General features: G+C 43.8%; 1 protein-coding gene across 1 annotated transcript in view; it reads left to right on the top strand.

The window, feature by feature from the left end:
* Positions 1–369: 369 nt before the first annotated feature.
* LOC148121912 (uncharacterized) overlaps positions 370–19,139 on the top strand; it is a 39,045-nt gene continuing 20,275 nt past the window's right edge. Inside the window, exons 1-3 of the mRNA XM_087907566.1 lie at positions 370–382; positions 3,598–3,695; positions 3,786–3,869. Coding sequence (XP_087763692.1) covers positions 370–382; positions 3,598–3,695; positions 3,786–3,869 — 195 coding nt within the window. The remainder of the gene's footprint in view (positions 383–3,597; positions 3,696–3,785; positions 3,870–19,139) is intronic.

Genomic DNA, 19,139 nt, shown 5'->3' with positions numbered 1-19,139 from the left:
GTCAGGACACGGGTTAGTGGTGATGGGCTGTCAGTACTGTGACGTCAGGATACACACTGCATGTTTTATTTTTCCTTAGTATTCATTATATTTTTGTGAAATAAAAAGATCTTTTGGAATTATTATTGGCAAGTTTTTAATATATTTATTTTGTATTTCTTTGTACATACTTGTATAAGAAACTAAAGGAATTTGTAAATCAGGAAAGTTGTATAGTCCAAATGGAAAATTGTAAGTATAGCTAGATTATCAGAATGGAAGGAATACCAGGTTTTTGAGCATGAGTTCAGGATGTCACAGGCCAGTACTTTATGATTTTTGTTGTAATATATTTATATTGGAGTGTTCTCAAGCAGAGCAGATCCTAGCATGGAGCGGGGAGGTGGGCTGGATGTCCCACCCATGGCTGAGGAGCTCTTGGCAGCTGATAGCTGCTGAGAGAGGGAGGGTCAGTTCTCTTGAGGAGGGTAGCCCCTGGTAAGCTGACTATGCTCCAGGAGAAGGTCACATGTTCAAGAATATATGAACAGCACAAACTGCACTTGATGGGTATAAAACCAGCATAAAAAAGGACACAAAGTTGTATTGGTAGGGAATGGCAGGTGGATCTGAGAACAGTTAAGAGAAGGAGGTGAACATGTTCACAACACATTGTATAATATTCTCAAAGAACTAATAAAAATTTAAAAAAATGGACTGAGCGGTGGTGGCGCACGCCTTTAGTCCCAGCACTCGGGAGGCAGAGGCAGGCAGATCTCTGTGATTTCGAGGCCAGCCTGGTCTACAAGAGCTATTTCCAGGACAGGCTCCAAAGCTACAGAAAAACCCTGTCTCGGAAAACAAAACAAAATAACAACAACAAAAAATTTAAAAAAGATATAGAAGCATGAAATTTAAACTAAGCTGTACTAGCTTTAGAATTGGTTCTTCTCCCCCCCCCCTTTTTTTTTAGTTTTCTGAGGCAGGGTTTCTTTGTGTAGCCCTGGCTGTCTTGGAACTCACTCTGTAGACCAGGCTGGCCTCAAACTCACAGAGATTCGCTTTCTTCTATCTCTCGAGTGCTAGGATTAAAGGCGTGCACTGCCACTACCTGACTAGAATTTTAATAACTTATATTTCCATAAATGATGCCAGCATTCATACTGTAAGGCAGCGTGACTCTTCAAATAGGGTCACTAATCTTCTCACCAGGAGCAAAGGTGTGTGTGGTGAAAGGGAAGCTGAATTTCCGGTCTGAGAATTCAGAAAGTCTGGTGTGAAGTCTTAGGCAGTGGACTGTGTTGATATTGCTGCCAGCCTAGTGGAACTCAAAGAGCACTGGGGAATAAAGGAGTAGTGTCTGTGACTCTTGTGAGAAAGCCAGAGGAATGGAGAGAGTGGGGGACATCAAACAAGAGCAGTTCATCTCGATAACCTGCAGCCTTCAGCTTTTAAAGAATCATCAGTGAAATGTTTCTCAGAGGGTCTTTGATGCAAGAGCAGAGATTTAAAAAAATTATCCAGTTGCTTACTGATACTTTTGTAGTATATCATAAAGATGGATTATTAGAAAAATGAAGTGAAAAAATACTAAGCACCAGGCTTGTCTTTATTTTTTTTTCTTTATTGGATCCATCAGGCGTAACATTGTTTTTACACATTGCGTTGAAGTTTTAACATTCTTACATGAGTTTTTGTGGATTAGTAACAGTTTATATACCAGAGCTGCTCTGTGGATTCCACTTTGAACAGTACTGTGTTAAAAAGAGTTTGCCATTCTGACAGTCCAGAAGTTGGCCTTTTCAGTTTTGTCTTAGAATAGACAGAGCTAGATAATGCAGTTATTGGAATAGAGACAAAACGGAATAATGCAAACCATTTTAAGCAAATACGGTAGTTAATTATAAGCATGAAAACTTCTCAAAATTTCAGTAGTTGGCTGAGTGAAAATACAGGAGAGCATCATTACTTTATGCATTTGGATTATACTAAGAACCATGGCTTTTGTTGTTGTCTTATTTATTGGTATGGAGATAGTATCTTATTGCAGCCCAGTTTGGCCTCAAGCTTGCCATGTGCGTAGATATGACCTTTGAGCGTTTTAAACAATACATTTATTTTATTTTATATGTCTGGGTATTTTGCCTGCGTGATTGTCTTTGCACCATGTGTGCTGGGTGCCTAAGGAGACCAGAAGAGGGCATCAAGTCCCTTGGAACTGAAGTTACAGACAGTTGTGAGCCACCATGTGGGTGCTTGAAATCAAAGCCTAGACCTCTGCAAAAGCAGCCAGTGTTCTTACCCGTGGAGCCATCTCTCCATCTCTCCAGCCCCTGACCTTGAACTCTTGATCCTCTAGCCTCAACTTCCCAAATGCTGGGTTTACAAGGATGCATGAATTTTGAGTAAAGAGAATGTTTTCAATTCAGTGCTTCATAAACACTGTATTGGACTGTCTGTACTTGTTTCAGATTTCCTTTTTATAAGAATATCATAAAATAGATGGCACACTTAGAAGACTGAGGAAGGAGAGGTTTGGACCATTGTGGACTACCAAATAAGATCCTGTTTCAATAAGCTAAAAGCCAATAAATAGATGGATAGGTAGGTAGGTAGGTAGGTAGGTAGATGATGGTAGGAAAATAGATGATTGATAGATAAATAATAGGTAGGTAGATGATAGAGGATAGGTAGGTAGACAGATGATAGGTAGATAGATAGATTATAGAAAGAAAGAAAAGAAAGATAGCATATATTGAGCACCTGATAAGTGTGATTCATTGTGGAAATAATCAGCATAAATAAAGCATATGACTTGAAAATTAATAAGGGAAGCAGATCAAAGCTTTGCAAGTTTAGCTCCCTCAAAAGTGAGCTCCTAGAGCATGCCAAAGTAAATATTCTCCATAGGTAAATATTTGCTTATAAGGACAAGAATTCAAAGAATATGTATATTATACAAAATAAAAAGCCCCAGAGTTGAATGTTAGGGTGGGCATCTACTTAGGACCTGTTTTAGGTAAAGTGATGAAAATGATCTAAAATGACTATAAGAATATTTTTATTGACATGGCTTATTATAACAATTTTACATGATTATATTGTACTTTAGATGTAGACAAATGACATGTAAGCTGATCTTGGCCTTTCTAATAACGTTTCTACATGTGAGAGTTACCAGTAGTTAGTTACCACTAAGTTGCTCTGTGACTTAGTGTGGCTTGTTATAAGTCTATCACTGAGGGAAGTCAGGGCAGGATCCTAGAGACCAGACCCAGAGCAGAATCCACGGATGAATGCTACTTACTTTCTGCTCCTCATGACTTGCCCAGTCTGCTTTCTTATTGCCCTCAGGACCACCAGCTCTGGGATAGCACCATCCATAGTGAGCTGGCCCATCAATAATCAATCAAGAAACTGTGCCACAGGCTTGCCCGCAGGCCGTTCTGGTGGGGGCACTTTCTCAGTAGAAGTTCCCTTTTCCCCAAATGATTCCGGCTTGGCTCAAGTTGACATAAAACAGAGGGGCAGAGGGAGTGTCCTGGCAGGACTCAGAGTGGCAGGAAGAACAGCCTCATAGGTCATCCTTTTAACTCGGATGCCTCCTGTCCCATCCAGATAACCTCACAGAGGTCCAGGCATTGGTGGAGCAGGGGAGAGAGAAGACCACGAACATCCAGGCCCTGGTGCATGGCACCGTGGGGCAGTCCTTGCCGGTGAGTGTCCAGCAATGGGGAGAAGATCTGGGTGTGATACAGCCCAGGCTTTCTGGAACACAGCACCCCTGTTTATCTCTTTCCCCTCAGGCCCCTCTAAAGAGGCTCTTTCCCTCCCTCATCAGCATCACATGGCCACTGCTTTTCTTTGAATATGAAGGAAGCTACGTCCAGGTAGGCGAGGATGAGAAGGCAATGTTTGCAGGAGAGGAGCCCCCCCCCCCCCCAAAAAAAACCCTCAAAGCTAGATGGGAAAAAGCCTAAATATCTGTTTTTCTTCTTTCCTCCCCAAGCTGGGAAAATTCTCAAATTATCATGTCTCTAAACAGAGTTGCCAAGGCAACAGGGTTCATGTCTTCCCAGGAACCTACAGAAAGGGCGAGACAGGCCACCAATCACCACGCGCTCATTTGTTCTCTGGGACAGGTTAATTGTCGATACTGAAGTCGTTATCACCACCCTACAGCGTCTAAGGCTCTTTCTTTTGCACGGCACCCTACGCTGAACGTAATGCAGCTCTGACTACGATGGAGCCCTTGTGCAATAGTAAAATTATAATCAGGAGACACACCGAGAGGATTCATAGACATCGTAAGAAGTTTGTGTGCATTTTGCAGTTTGGTTTGGAGCGGGCACCAGGAAATCTGGGTGCCAGTTCAGCTCTATTGTGTGTCCCAAGAGAGAAGACAAATTTATATCTCTGGGCCTCATTTTTCTCACAGTTGACCTTTCATGGGTCAGAACCAGCGCCCAGAGGGGATGTGGTGGGGGAGGTGTACCCTTTCATCTTTATTCAACCCACTTCCTTTTGGAAGCTTTCAGAGCCAGGACACAGTCTCACTGAACCCAGAACTCTTTAATTTAATTTAATAAAATTATTTGTTTATTATTTATACAGTGATCTGCCTGCATTTGCGCCTGCAGGCCAGAAGAGGGCACCAGATCTCATTACAGATGGTTATGAGCCAGCATGTGGTTACTGGGAATTGAACTCAGGACCTCTGGAAGAGCAGCCAGTGCTCTTAACTGCTGAGCCATCTCTCCAGAGAGAACCCAGAGGTCTTACATAACTGTCTCTCCCTAGTGGAGAACCTACTCCCCTCTGTCTTTTTCTCTAAGTGTTCCTGTGTCATATCTCTACTTCTTGGCACAGGCCCCACATTCAGTGTTCTCTTCCGAAATCACCTGCTTTTGAAGAAGTCTTCTCTGATTAACTTGACATTGTCTATTCTTCTCCACACTTACACAATCCTGATGCTTAGTACAAATATAGTCCTTTATACCCTATGAGTGTTTCATATATATTAGCTCAGTTCTCATAGCAATCTCCTAAGGCACGTGTGCTCAGTTTCACTTTCTCTCCAGCCCCTTCTTTCTGCTTTCTTCCTTCCTTTCTCTTTCCTTCCTTCCTTCTTTCTTTGTTTTGTTGTTTGGGTTTTTTTTCTGTTTTTCAAGACAGGGTTTGTGTGTGTGTCTGTGTGTGTATAGCCCTTGCTGTCTAGGAACTGACTTTGTAACCTAAATTGGCCTTGAATTCACAGAGATCTTCCTGAGTGCTGGGATTAAAGGTGTGTACCACTATGCCTGGCTATTTCTGCTTTGAATGTAACGACATTTTATTTAAATTTTGTCTGTATTCAAATCTATTAGTTTTTTTCCCTTGTGGTTTTCAGTCTTTCACTTGATGCTGCCTTCATCTTTCCGTATGGAACTGTCTGAAAATGTAGGTTTCCACTGGCACCGTGTTCTAGTTTGCTATGTGCTGCTGTGATGGGAATTGATCGAAAATGACTTGGAAGGGTTAAGACTCTTCATCTTACACTTTCCGGTCTATCATTTCGGGGAGTCAGGCAGGAGCTCCAACAGGAAGCAAGAGTGGAGGTGGGACCGAGAAGGAAGCAGCTTCCTGGCTTATTCTTCATGCTCTGTTTTCTTTTTTCTTGAATTTTCTGTTACATTTTACTGTTTGTGTGTGTGTGTGTGTGTGTGTGTGTGTGTGTGTGTGTGTGTGTGTGAAGGAGTTGGCTCTCTTTTACCTTGTAGATCCAGGGGATTGAACTTAGATGGTCAGCAGGCACCTCTACCCACTGGGCAATCTCACCAGCTCTTGGCCTGTTTTCTCATACAACCACAACCACTTGCTCAGGGGCGGCCTTACCCGCCAGAGTGGGCTGGGCCCTCCCACATCAGTCATCAACCAGGAAGACGCCATATAGACATGCCCATGGGCCAGTCTGATGGAGGCAATTCCCCATCGGAAGTCTCCCTTCCTAGGTGACTTAGTGTGTGTCAAGTTGACAAAAACCGGCACAGACTTGATTATCTTTGGTTGTAGAAATACTTTTGATACTGTAATGGTCTTCACTTTTTTGTTTGTTCGTTTTGTTTTGTTTTTTGAGACAGGGTTTCTCTGTAGCTTTGATGCCTGTCCTGGAACTAGCTCTCGTAGACCAGACTGACCTCGAACTCACAGAGGTCCGCCTGCCTCTGTCTCCTGAGTGCCGGGATTAAAGGTGTGCGCCACCACTGCCTGGTGGTCTTCACTTTTTAAAAAACAATATTTTTATTTTATGTACATTGGTGTTTTGCATGCATGTATGCCTGTGTAAGGGTGTCAGATCTTGGAATTACAGGCAGTTGTTAGCTGCCATGTGGGTGCTTGGAATTGAACCTAGGACCTATGGAAGAGCGGTTAGTACCCTTAACCACTGAGCCATTTCTCTAGCCCCTGGTCTTTGTTTTTAATTTGAAACATTTTGCCTTCCTCCCCAGTCCTTTGCCACATTTACTTCATCTCCTTTGTTTCTCTTGCTTACTTGAAAGATAAGTGAAACTATCTTATATTTCACACTACGCCAGGCAGAGTGTGGCACATACCTGTAATCCTAGCATTTGGAGGAGGGGGGAGCAGAGCAGAATCAGGAAGAGTTCAAGACCATCCCCAGCTACATAATGAGTTTGAAGTCACTCTGAGTTCAACACCAAAACCAAAACAAAACAAAAAATCCAAAAAAGCCAAAGCTCACACCAATCACTTCATAATACACGTGCTACTCACAAGGGCATTTGCTGCTGTCAGAACAATGTAATTATCCATGCTGGGAATGACAGTTAATCTGATACCGTTACCAAAGTTCATATTTCCCAAGATGACCCTGGGGAAGCTGTTATTCTCCAGACCTGGAATCCAATCAAGGATAATCTCCTGACTTTTGCCAGTAGGTCTCTTGGCTTTCGCTTAACAGTCTTTTGGTTTGGTTTGGTTTGTTTTTTTTTTTCCCTGTCTCTCTTGACATTGATATTTTTAGAAGTCTAGGCAAACCTTTCCCAGAGTGTACCTCACTTTTCCAGCACGTACAAACAACTTGCTGTATTGTTTCTTTGCATATTCAGGCTTATGTTGCTTAGTTTTTGGTTTTGTTTTCTTTTGGAGGAGACTGGCATGTCACATCGGGATCGCCTGGCATCTGCTTGTCTCTTCCTTGGCGAGGCTATGGTGGCTTCTTCAGTGGTGGTGACAGCTGCTCTGCTTCTTTGCATCCTGTCACCCAGCTGTCCTTACCCACTGTGTTCGCATCTGCTGATGATTTCTGCTTGACTCAGTTGTTCCCGTGGTGACTCTCAAATGGTGATTTTCTATTTCTAGCCTTCTTCCTCTTCAATTCATTAATTGGCTTTCTTCTCCAAGGAACTTCCTATTCGCTCCCCACCCCATCTGTATTTCTTTAATGTCATTATGGACTCATGAATTTTATGTTGTTGTTAAATGTTTAGATTTTTTTCTTTTAAAGACAGGATTTTTATGTAGCCAAAGCTGGACTAGAACTCTTTATATACCCCAGACTGGCCTTAAACCCATAGCCCTCCTACCTCAGCCTCCTGAACCCTGGGAGTATAGACATCTACCACCATGCATGGCTTAGATGTATTTTAATACAGTCTTTTATTTTATTTTTATGTGTGTGTGTGTGTGTGTGTGTGTGTGTGTGTGTGCGCGCACGCTTGTCTGTATGTGCACCATGTGTGTGCAGTGCCATGGACCAGAAGAGGGCGTAGCATCTTCTGGAACTGGAGTTGCAGGTGATCGTAAACTGTGGCTGCTGCGAGTCTCACTCATCTTATGTAAGAGCAGCAAGTGCTCTTTACCCCGAGCCTTCTCTCCAGCCCCTTAATACATTCTCTCTCTCTCTCTCTCTCTCTCTCTCTCTCTCTCTCTCTCTCTCTCATTTGTTGAAACAGGGTTTCTCTGTGTAACAACCCTGGCTGTCCTGGATATCTCATTCTGTAGAACAGGCTGGCCTCGAACTCTCAGAGATCCACCTGCCTCTGCGTTCTGAGTGCTGGAATTAAAGGTGTGTGTCATGCTTTGCTTCCCTTACTACTTTCTCTAGTACTAATTTTTCGTTTTAATCCTCACAATGAGAGCATATTCAGGGTGGCTTCCTCGATCCTATTCACATCCATATTTAGACATACTTTGTATGTTTCTTTTTGGAAAAAAAAAAGAAAAAGAAAAACAAAAAAACCACCCTTTTATGTTTGGGAGAAGGTTGGCATACAATTTACATCCCATGTGCTTTACTTAATATTTTCTGAATATTACTCAACTGCAATGTACAAATCTCACCTTCACCGACAACTGTGTGTGCACATGTGTGATAATTGACATGATCAGTTTCTTATTTGGGGCATAAAATAAGAATATTTTTCTATTGCCAATAACAAAGCAATGATTATGCACATATCTCAGTGCTTCTTTTGATAAATATGTAGAAATTTAGATCTTTGTCAAAGGTTAAATACAAATATTATTTTGCTCTATGCTGTAAACTTTTCTTCCATAGGCTTTGTACCATTTGCTTTCCACAGTTGAAGTTTGAATTGATGCTGGCTCCATACAGCCTCCCAGAGAGTTTTGTCTAGCTTCATTCCATTTCTGTGTAATTTTCATTTATATTATATTAGTTATTGATTTTGAAGGAGTGGGATGGTACCCAGGGCTTCACACATGCTAGACAAGTGCTCTGCCCCTGAGCCACACCCCAGCCTATATCTCTATGATGTGAGAAATGGAGCATCTTTCTCTCTCCGCCATCTCCCTCCCCTCTCTATTTGTTTTCCTCCTAACTCCTTCTTTCAGTTGTCCTGGACCTCCCTATGTCAATCAACCAGCCTCAAATTCATAATGGCCCCTTTCTTCCTGCTTCCAGCATGCTGGAATTACAGACTTCTTCCATCATCCAACAGGCTTTGAAATCTTCGCTGACTCCTTTGGCCTTGAGTTCTTAACAAAGCCATTAGTGTTCTATTTCTGATGCATGTTGTAAATATTTTCTCTTGGCTTTAGCTTACAAGAAGTCTGCTTCAGTTTTTGCGAGGTTGAATTTGTCAATCTCTCCATTGCCTTCTGGGGCTTGAAGCACAGAAAGCTCCTCCCACACGCATGCTGGTATGGCACCTCTGTTTCTTCTTGCAGTTCTTAGGAATTTTGTTTATTCTTGTGAAAGCAGCAAGGCATGAACTCATTTATATTTTTCCAGGCAATTACCTAAAATTGTCTTAGTTGCTTTTCTATTGCTGTGGCTAAGCACCAGGACCAAGGCGACTTCTAAAAGAAAGCATTTAATTGGAGGCCTGGTTACAGTTTCAGAGAGGGCATCCATGGCCATCAGGGCAGCGACAATGACAACAGGCAGTCGGGCATGGTGCTGGAGCAGTAGCTGAGAGCTTACATCTTTTTTATATTTTTCATTTTTATTTTATTATTACTATTATTATTTGAGACAGAGTTTCTCTGTGTAGCCCTGGCTGTCCTGGAACTCTCTGTAGATCAGGCTGGCCTTGAACTCACAGTCTTGAACTCACAAAGATCCACCTGCCTCTGCCTCCTGAGTGCTGGGATTAAAGGCGTGTGCCAGCACCACCCAGCTGAGAGCTTACATCTTGAGACAACAATCATGAAACAGAGAGTGTTAACTGGGAATGGTGTGGGCTTTTGAAACTTCAAAGTCAACCCCCAGTGACACTCCTCCTCCAACAGGGCTCTCGTAATTCTTTCCAAACTGTCCCACTAACGGTGGAACAAGCATTCAAATACATGAGCCTATTGGAGCCATTCTCACCCAAACTACCACACCAATTGTCTTAGTTTAATTTTGAAGTATAGCTTGTCTTGAGTGACGAAGGATATTACATGTACCATATATTCAAGTTCCGTGTGCACTGGTCCAGTAACAACAGTGAGTTTGCATGTTTTTTTTTTTTTTTAATGTTAGAAGCAGTCTAGATTTCCTATTTTTCCCGCTGGCCTGTTTCTTGATGTGCTGGTGCCATGAGCTTAATGATAGAGGATTTATGGCATTTTAATATTTGGAAGGATTAGTCCTTTCTTCATTAAATATTAAGGGATTTCCTAGCTATAAATGCAGATTTATTTCTCCATTGGAACTTTAAAGTCAATCATGTAAACTTCAAAATAACTTTGTTAGTGATACTTAATGGGATAAATGGCTAATTATTTAACTCAGATTTAATTGGCTTCTTTCCTACAGGCAATGTGATAAATGGCATATAGCATCTGTCTCAGGCTTTCTGTTGCCGTGATAAAACACCATAACCAAAAGTAGCAGGGCAAGAGAAGTATTTATTTCCTCTCAGAACTCCAAGGTCAAACTCCATTACTGAGGGAAGTCAGGGCGAAAACTGAAGCAGAAACCATAGAGAACGCGGCTCTCTGGATGGCTCCCCATGGCTCGCTCGGCTTGTTCTCCATCCCCACACACGCACTAGTGATAAAGGGAAACCCTTTAAAAGGTGGACAAAAGAAGTTTCTTGTATGCATTCTTCCAAGGGTTTGTGTGACAGTCTCATACCTTAGAAGGACAGAGACCCTGGAGCAGAATTGGACACCACCCCTGCCTTCAGCGAGACTGTAGCTGGTGGATGAGTCCCAGTACTTAGCTCCTCCCACTTGTATGGGATCTATGGCTTTATGGATCCCTCAAGGGTCAAATGGAAAACTTGGAGGCTGGAGAGATGCCCTAGCAGTTAAGAGCAAAGGGACACTTAGCCCACTGGAGCGCGTGCCTCTGACAGGCCTGGCCTTTCTCCCCCATTCCCTCTGCCTCGCTAAAAACCATTAGATTACATTCCTGAAGCGAAACCATGAAGGCTCTTTCCTTTATTTGGATACTTTCCTATGCCAGGCTGAGGATGAGTACCAAAGTCCAGCAATCAAAAGCCCCCTTTGGTTTACCTAATTAACATGCCCTTCAAAATATCCCACTATGTCCTAACCCACCCTAACACAGACGTCCCCTTTTCCTCCTCTTAAAACTTACACCTGCAAGGTCAAACAGGTGTTTGGATGTGGCTTGGGCCTAATCTGGGGTCCCGGAGGAAGACCCTACTGTCCAGTCTCCTTCAAAGAGCACTTGTCTGCTCTTCCAGAGGACCCAGGTTCATTGGCAGCACCCACAGGGCAGATAACAACTGTCAGCCCCAGTTCCAGAGGATCGGATGCCCTCTGCTGGCCCCCGAGTACATGGCATACATGTGGTACACAGACACACATGCCATCAAAGTACCCATACATGTTAAAAATACAAGCAAAAAAATTAAAAAAATAGACTGTTATACCTGAAAATTTCGAGGAGAAAGGCCAAATCCATGACTATCTAATAAAGCAAACTTTAATAAATATTGGCCAGAAAGATGGATACTGGCCAGGTCCATAACCAGGATTCCCAGAGAATGGTGCTGAATTAGGTTAATAGGTGCTCATAAAGGCAAAATCCACAAGGTTACTTCATCCAATTGGGGCAAGCATGCTTCCTGAGCACTTCCTGCAGGTGTACCTCCTGCCTACCTTGTGATCAAGCACATCCTGTCCAGTTGGGGCAACCAGTTTTGTTTACTGAAGTGAATGCCCTTAGCGTTCCAGGAAGTTATCTGTCCATGGGCAAGTGAAGCTTACAGGTTAGCATTAGCTCTCTCAATAATATGATCAAAGACAAAAAGATTATTAAAGACTGTTCTCATCAAACAAATGATCTGCGCTTAGGTGTCTAGTTTTGTTTGTTTTTTCTTTTTTTTCCATGTTATTTATTGAGCTCTACATTTTTCTCTGCTCCCCTCCCTGCCTCTCCCCTCCCCCCATCAGCCCTCCCCCAAGGTCCCCATGCTCCCAATTTACTCAGGAGATCTTGTCTTTTTATACTTTCTACTTCCCAGGTAGATTAGATCTATGTAAGTCTCTCTTAGTGTCCATATTGTTGTCTAGGTTCTCTGGGATTGTGGTTTGTAGGCTGCCTTTCTTTGCTTTATGTTTAAAAACCACCTATGAGTGAGTATACGTCATAATTGTCTTTCTGTGTCTGGGTTACTTCACTCAAAATAATGTTTTCTAGTTCCATCCATTTTCCAGCAAAATTCAAGCTGTCGTTATTTTTTTTCTGCTGCATAGTACTCCATTGTGTAAATGTACCACTTTTTTTTTATTCATTCTTCAATCGAGGGGCATTTAGTTTGTTTCCAGGTTCTGGCTATGACAAACAAAGCTGCTATGAACATAGTTGAGCACATGTCCTTGTGGCACGATTGAGCATCGTTTGGATATATACCTAAAAGTGGTATTATTGGATCTTGAGGAAGGTTGTTTCCTAATTTTCTGAGAAATCGTCACACTGACATCCAAAGGAGTTATACCAGCTTGCATTCCCACCAGCAATGCAGAAGTGTTCCCTTTTCCCCACAACCTCTCCAGCATAAGTTGTCATCAATGTTTTTGATCTTGGCCAATCTTACATGTGTAAGATGGAATCTCAGAGTTGTTTTGATTTGCATTATTCTGATGACTAAGGATACTGAACATTTCCTTAAGTGTCTTTCAGCCATTTTAGATTCCTCTGTTGAGAGTTCTCTACTTAGGTTTATACTCCATTTTTTTATGGATTATGTGATCTTTTTATGTCCAATTTCTTGTTCTGTATATATTTTGGAGATCAGACCTCTGTCTGATGTGGGGTTAGTGAAGATCTTTTCCCGTTCTGTAGGCTGTCGTTTTGTCTTATTGACCGTGTCCTTTGCTTTACAGAAGCTTCTCAGTTTCAGGAGGGCCCATTCATTGTCTCTCTCAGTGTCTGTGCTGCTGGAGGTTATATTTATTTATTTATTTATTTAAAAATTTCTTTATTTTTTTTACTTATTATGTATACAGTGTTCTGCCTGCATGTATTCCTGCAGGCCAGAAGAGGGCACCAGATCTCATTATAGATGGTTGTGAGCCACCATGTGGTTGCTGGGAATTGAACTGAGGACCTCTGGAAGAGCAGCCAGTGCTCTTAACCTCTGAGCCATCTCTCCAGCCCCTGGGGTTATATTTAGGAAGTGGTCTCCTGTGCCAATACGTTCAAGTGTACTTCCCACTTTCTCTTCTATAAGGTTCAGTGTGGCTGGCTTTATGTTGAGGTCTTTGATCCGTTTAGACTTGAGTTTTGTGCATGGTGATAGATATGGGTCTATTTTCATTTTTCTACATGTTGATATTCAGTTATGCCAGCACCACTTGTTAAATATGTTTTCTTTTTTCCATTTGATATTTTTTGCTTCTTTATCAAATATTAGGTGTTCAAAGATGTGTGGATTGATATCCGGGTCTTCTATTCGGTCCCGTTGGTCCTCCTGTCTGTTCTTATGCCAGTATCAGTCTGTTTTCAGTACTGTAGCTTCGGGTTTTTATTTTATTTTATTTATTCATATTTTAATGATGAGTACATCATTAAATGTCATACAATGTTAGAAGAGGGCATCAGATTATGAGCCACTATGTAGTTGCTGGGAATTGAACTCTGGACCTGTGGAAGAGCAGCCAGTGCTCTTCCCCTGGCCATCTCTTCAGCCACAAGGTGGCTGCTGTCTTAGCCCAGGTTTTCTGTGTTATAATATGGCTCTCTCACCCGGCTGCTCTCCCAGCCCCTAACTTCCGCACTCCCGTGTGACTATATTTCAGAAGTTCCAGTGTGAGCTAAGCACCAAGTGGGTGTTGAATACAGTGAGTACTGGGGCCCACGTGCTGCTGGGGAAGATCCTAGAGAACCACATGTTGGACCTCCGCATGGCCAACCTCAAGCTCCTTTGGAGGGCACTGGCCATGTTGCAGGTGGGAGTGTGACAGGAGACCCCCAAACCTAGACTGCTGCAGAAGGTGGTTTTTGCAATGTTGGGGAGGGGTGTAGGGTTAAGTGCTAGGTTTTCGCAGGCGTGTCTTTCTTGGGAGTACCCTCCAGTTGGCCTTGCATGCACACAATGGTGCATGAGTGTGAAACTGTAACTCCCAGTCGGCAGTCTTTAGGTTTCAAGGATGCAATAGAAACCCAACTGGTAGTAGGGCGGTGGTGGCTCACGCCTTTAAACCCAGCACTCAGGAGGCAGAGACAGGCGGTGTCTGTGAGTTCAAGGCCAGCCTGGTCTACAAAAGTGAGTTCCAGGATAGTTCATGTTACTGAACAGTTCTAAGACAGTAACCTCGGTGGGAAGGAGTCTTTCTGTTCCTCCGGACGCTGCCAGCATCTGGCGGAGGGCTCTTGTTGGCTTGTCTTGAGTCATGTGCACAACTTTGAACCAATCACTGCCCTCCAGGAAGAAAAGGTGCCTGCTCATCTGCTTTGTGTGTACTTTCAAGAAGCTGGTGGGGCAGGATGGTTTGATTATATCTACGGTCTCAGAATGGAGACCAGCAGCTATCCAGGAAAAGAAAGGGGCTAAAGCCGAGATGGAGAGAGAATGGATGCTCCGCAGAGAGCATGATGGACGGCCTTGTAGGTTGCTATCCTTTATCTATGGGGTTGTTGGATCACAGTTGTAACTCTCACCAACTTCCCATTCATCATGGGCCAATGATGGTCCACCATCAACTCCTTAGCCCAGTTTTCCTTTATACCTTGTGGTTATGAGATTGCCAGGAGGGACAAACTCTCCACAGTGTCTTCAGCCAGTCTTCAGGATCCTAGCCGTCCTGCCTCCCTTCTCTGATTGCTTTCTTCTGTGACACTATTCTCAGTTCTCCTTGCTCTATCCCAACACTGACCTTACTACTACTCCCACAGCGGTTCTCTGGACAATCCAAGGCTCTCTGCATCAAGAGCCTCCTCCAAGCAATCCATTTTCCTCAACCACTGTCAGATGATGTCCGGGCTGCTCCCATCTCCCGCCACATCCAGGTTGCCCACAAGAAAGAAAAGGTATCCTTTCCCCCTTGCTGGCCATTCCAAAACCTCTTTCTTTCTTTCTTTCTTTCTTTCTTTCTTTCTTTCTTTCTTTCTCTTTCTCTCTTTCTCTTTCTTATATTTATTTATTTATTTTAATTTTTATTTTTCCATTCAATTATTTACACTTCCTTCCCTCCTCCCAATCCCCTCCCACTCCTCCACACCCCCTCCTCCCTCTCCCACCTGCTTGAGAGAGGGCTGGGAACCCTGCCTGTGGGAAGTCCAAGGCCCTCCCCCCCTACATCCAGGCCTAGGGAGCTGTGCATCCATATAGACTAGGGTCCCAAAAACCAGAACATGCTGTAAAAACAAGTCCCAGTGCCTTTATCAATGGCCTCAGTCAGCCCCCATTGTCAGCCACAATCAGAGAGTCCGGTTTGATCACATGCTCTTTCAGACCCGGTCCAGCTGTCCACAAACACTTTCTGAGGATCTTACACATCTTAGGAACTTAGTGTGACTCTAGATTTACAAAGCTCAGAGATCCGTGCCACGTGGAGCTCCCATTTGGAGGGGTAGGTGGATGGGGGTGGGGGTGGGTGAGGAGGCATAACAGTGGCAGAAACTACAGAGGCAAAAAAGGTACCAACAAAATGGCTTCTGTTCTGCCTTGAAGGACTGAGAGAAGGGTCTTGGCACAGGAATTTTCCTACTTAAGTGAAGGTTTTTCTCTGCTTTGACCCCACTTCCTATTCTTTTTTGTTGTTGTTGTTGTTGTTGTTGTTGTTGTTGTTTTTTGGTTTTTCGAGAAAGGGTTTCTCTGTAGCTTTGGAGCCTGTCCTGGCACTCGCTATGTAGACCAGGCTGGCCTCGAACTCAGAGATCCACCTGCCTCTGCTTCCCAAGTGCTGGGATTAAAGGCATGTGCCACCACCTTCCTATTCTTTCACCCAGCCAAACTCCTGTGCCCAATTCTTTGCCCCCTTCAGGGTTCTTTCTCAAATGACCTTCCTTTTCTCCAGCTCGCCCTGGCTCTTCCCACAGGTGATCCCCGCAGCCTTGCTGAGCCTTTTACAAAGCTGCTCCATCACAGAGGCCAAGGCACGCCTGGCTGCAGCTCCTCTGCGAGGTTGTCAGGAGCGCCCTCTCTGGGCCGGGTCAGAAGCGCACCACCCGAGCCCTAGGGGACCCAACAGCCTATAGTGCAGTAAATTGATGTTTCTGGGACCGTGAAGGGGCAGAGCCTCGGTCTAGTCCCACGAACACTTGTGCCAGAGATATACGTGGTGGTGGGACAAACCCAATTTTGGGGGGTGGGGGTGGGGCATTAACAGTCCGGGACTGGGGAAGAGCCACTGGCATCTTCTAATCTCAGAAATAAAACTGATTGTCTTGTTTTGGAACCTAACCTTGCCAAAAGTCAGTTATCAGACTCAGTACACACAAACAAGAAAATGGTGGCACCAGGTAATTCCGGGCAAGGAGAAGCTGTGTTTCAGATATTATCCGCTAGAGAAAGACAATCCCAAGGTCCTTCTGACCAGAGTGAAAGCCATACCCCCTTAGAGACCAGAGAGTGGAGGGTTTTGACGGCACCCTCTCCCTGTGTTTGCAAGAAAGAGCAAAGGAACTCTGGCTGTGCTGGGGACCCTTTGGTGGTGGGACCCTACAAACACTAGAAACTTGTCTGCGCAGTTTTAGACCTCAGCAATCACGGTTTTGATAAATCAAAGACACCTGGACTCATACCAGGTACGGTCTATAGTACCTGCAGCCATGACTCTTACTGAAGAGATCTGGCTCCCCCTTGTGGTAGAGAACTAGCCAATTAAGAGATCACCCCCCCACCCCCCCTGCCCTCACCCTATCCCCCCACCCCCCACCCCTCTCCCAGGACCTCCCCTTTGGAGAGAATTATTTTGGGGTATTACTGGGGAAGTCAAGAATCAAGGAAACTTTTGGAACAAATAAGATTGAAGTGAGGCAAATAAAACCTGAGAATGTTTTGAAGGCTTACAGTGTTACGTTGCTAGGGTTTAGCCTCGACTTGAGTTCAGGTCCTGAGGCAGGGAAGAGACATTGGCCAAGGAAAACTTCTGACCACCAAGTGGGCTGTGCTCAAGAGGCCCCGAATAGCTCAGACCGTCTTTATTTATACCTACCAGAAATTTTCTTACCAGGGTTATGTGAACAACTTTATTATTGGCTTCTATTTTAGACTTTAAGAAATACATCACAAATGAAGGAATACAGTATGAAAACCCCCATTGTTCCCCTTTATGCTTCCCCAAATACACCGTCCCACCCGCTACAATACCTTACTCTCGACATAGAGTTCAGCATTTTTGCAGGCCTTAACTAAATATCGAGCCAGACACAGCCTGCATTCCTGCTGCTTGTCAGCTGACAGCTGCTTGCGGTTACAAAGTTAAAAGTAACAAACATGGGAACAATGATTTAAGGACAATATTCAAACCCAGACATTGGTTCATGAATGCAAGGTGTATTTTTATACAGCTCTTTTTCCTACAAGAGGGTCCTATGTCTCGATCTCTCTGTAGAAGGCAGACTTTGATAAGCACTCTTCCCATCTCACTGTACCATGCGTCTCCCACCAACACAAGCTCCTGTGTATGGTAAAGATGGATCTCTCCATCCCATATTTTGCATTGTCTGTTTCCTCTTGGCGCATACCAGATTCTACCAATGATTCTATGCTTGGTGTCCAGGGACCTTACTGTCAACAGATGGCACTGTGTGAATCCCTAAGACTTTTCCCCTATTCTGTGTACGCATGCCTTACTCTCCTTTCTAGAACCGTGAGACAGAGTGAGTGTTCAAAGTGTTGTTCTCTCATGTGTACCTGTCTCTATCGATTCAGAAAAGTTCCCAGGATTGGGAGTTGTAGTTAGCAACTCCAGAGAAGAGATTTGAGAAGCACTAACCCCCTGTTGAATATTAGGGGAAAATATTTAAAAAGGAGCAGAATTTCCAGGGGCAGTTACAGCTGTTGCACGTGTGGCTGACAGGGTAAAACTAAAAACCACCCAAAGAATCACCAAAATAATGAGAGAGAAAAGAACCTGCAAGCTGCATGAATTTTGCAAATTCCTACACTGGTCTTGCCAAGTGAGAGTCTGTTTCCACAGGTGCCTTGCCCTGAGGAAGCCCATAGAACATGTACATGTACGTCTTATACTGATCTGAGACTAGGCTGTACAGCTCCCAGCGTGCGGCGTGAACAACAGAGTTGGGTCCTTCTTAGGGGATTCTGGGCTCTAGGCAGAGCTAAAACAGTTCAGAGATAGGTTAGAACTGAGTAAGGCATGGTGCTGCATTGTGTAGTCCCTTCATCTGAGAGGAGCAGTAGGAGATTGTGAATTGGAGGCTTCATATCAAGAGCGCTCTCTCTCTCTCTCTCTCTCTCTCTCTCTCTCTCTCTCTCTCTCTCTCTCTCTCTCTCTCTCCCTCAAAGAATTATCCAGAGATGGATGGGCTACAATTTGTCTCCAAATAACTAGCACTCTTTGGAGAAAGCAAACATCTGAGGAGAGAAAAACAACCAGAGAAGGCAGCGGTGATGCCGAAATGTTGACAGAAAGCTGACCACTGGACTGAAGAAGGGAAAAGCAAATGATCTCTTGGGTATCCATTTGCTGGATCAAAGCCAAGAGGATTTGGCTTAGGAGGCAGCTGGATACTGACTATATACGAAGTCTAATACACTAAAAAGGGAACTCCATTCTTCCAGGTCAGCTAACTCTTATTTTCACAACATAGGTGGTGCTGGGAGGTTTAAGCAGGCTTGTATAGGTCTTGAATAAGTTTAAGAGTCTGTAAGGTCAAAGAAAGGCGCCTGAGCTTCTTTGAGGCAGGTTGAGACATTACCATTTTAAAGTAAAATAGATCCCTCAGGCTAATGTACCAGGCTGTAGCAGAACCAAGGACTGAACTAGCAGGAAGCTTAGCTGGTTAGTGTAAACATTATTTGCATCCAGTATTTTGGCCTCAAGGATCAGGAAGGACAGGGTCCCACATGCTTCCTCTTTTTTTCCTTTTTGTTTTGGTTTTTCAAGACAAGGTTTCTCTGTGTAGCCCTGGCTCTCCTGATTTCTGTAGACCAGGTTGGCCTTGAACTCACAGAGATTCTTTTGCCTCTGCCTCCCAAGTGCTAGGACTAAAGGCATGAGCCACCACTACCCACCTTGTCTTTCTCTTAATTCACTTCAAGAAGCCT

Source organism: Myodes glareolus, chromosome 6 (assembly GCF_982192425.1).
Source record: "Myodes glareolus chromosome 6, mMyoGla1.1, whole genome shotgun sequence".
Classification (NCBI taxonomy): Eukaryota; Metazoa; Chordata; class Mammalia; order Rodentia; family Cricetidae; genus Myodes; species Myodes glareolus.
This window is presented reverse-complemented; position numbering and strand designations above follow the sequence as displayed.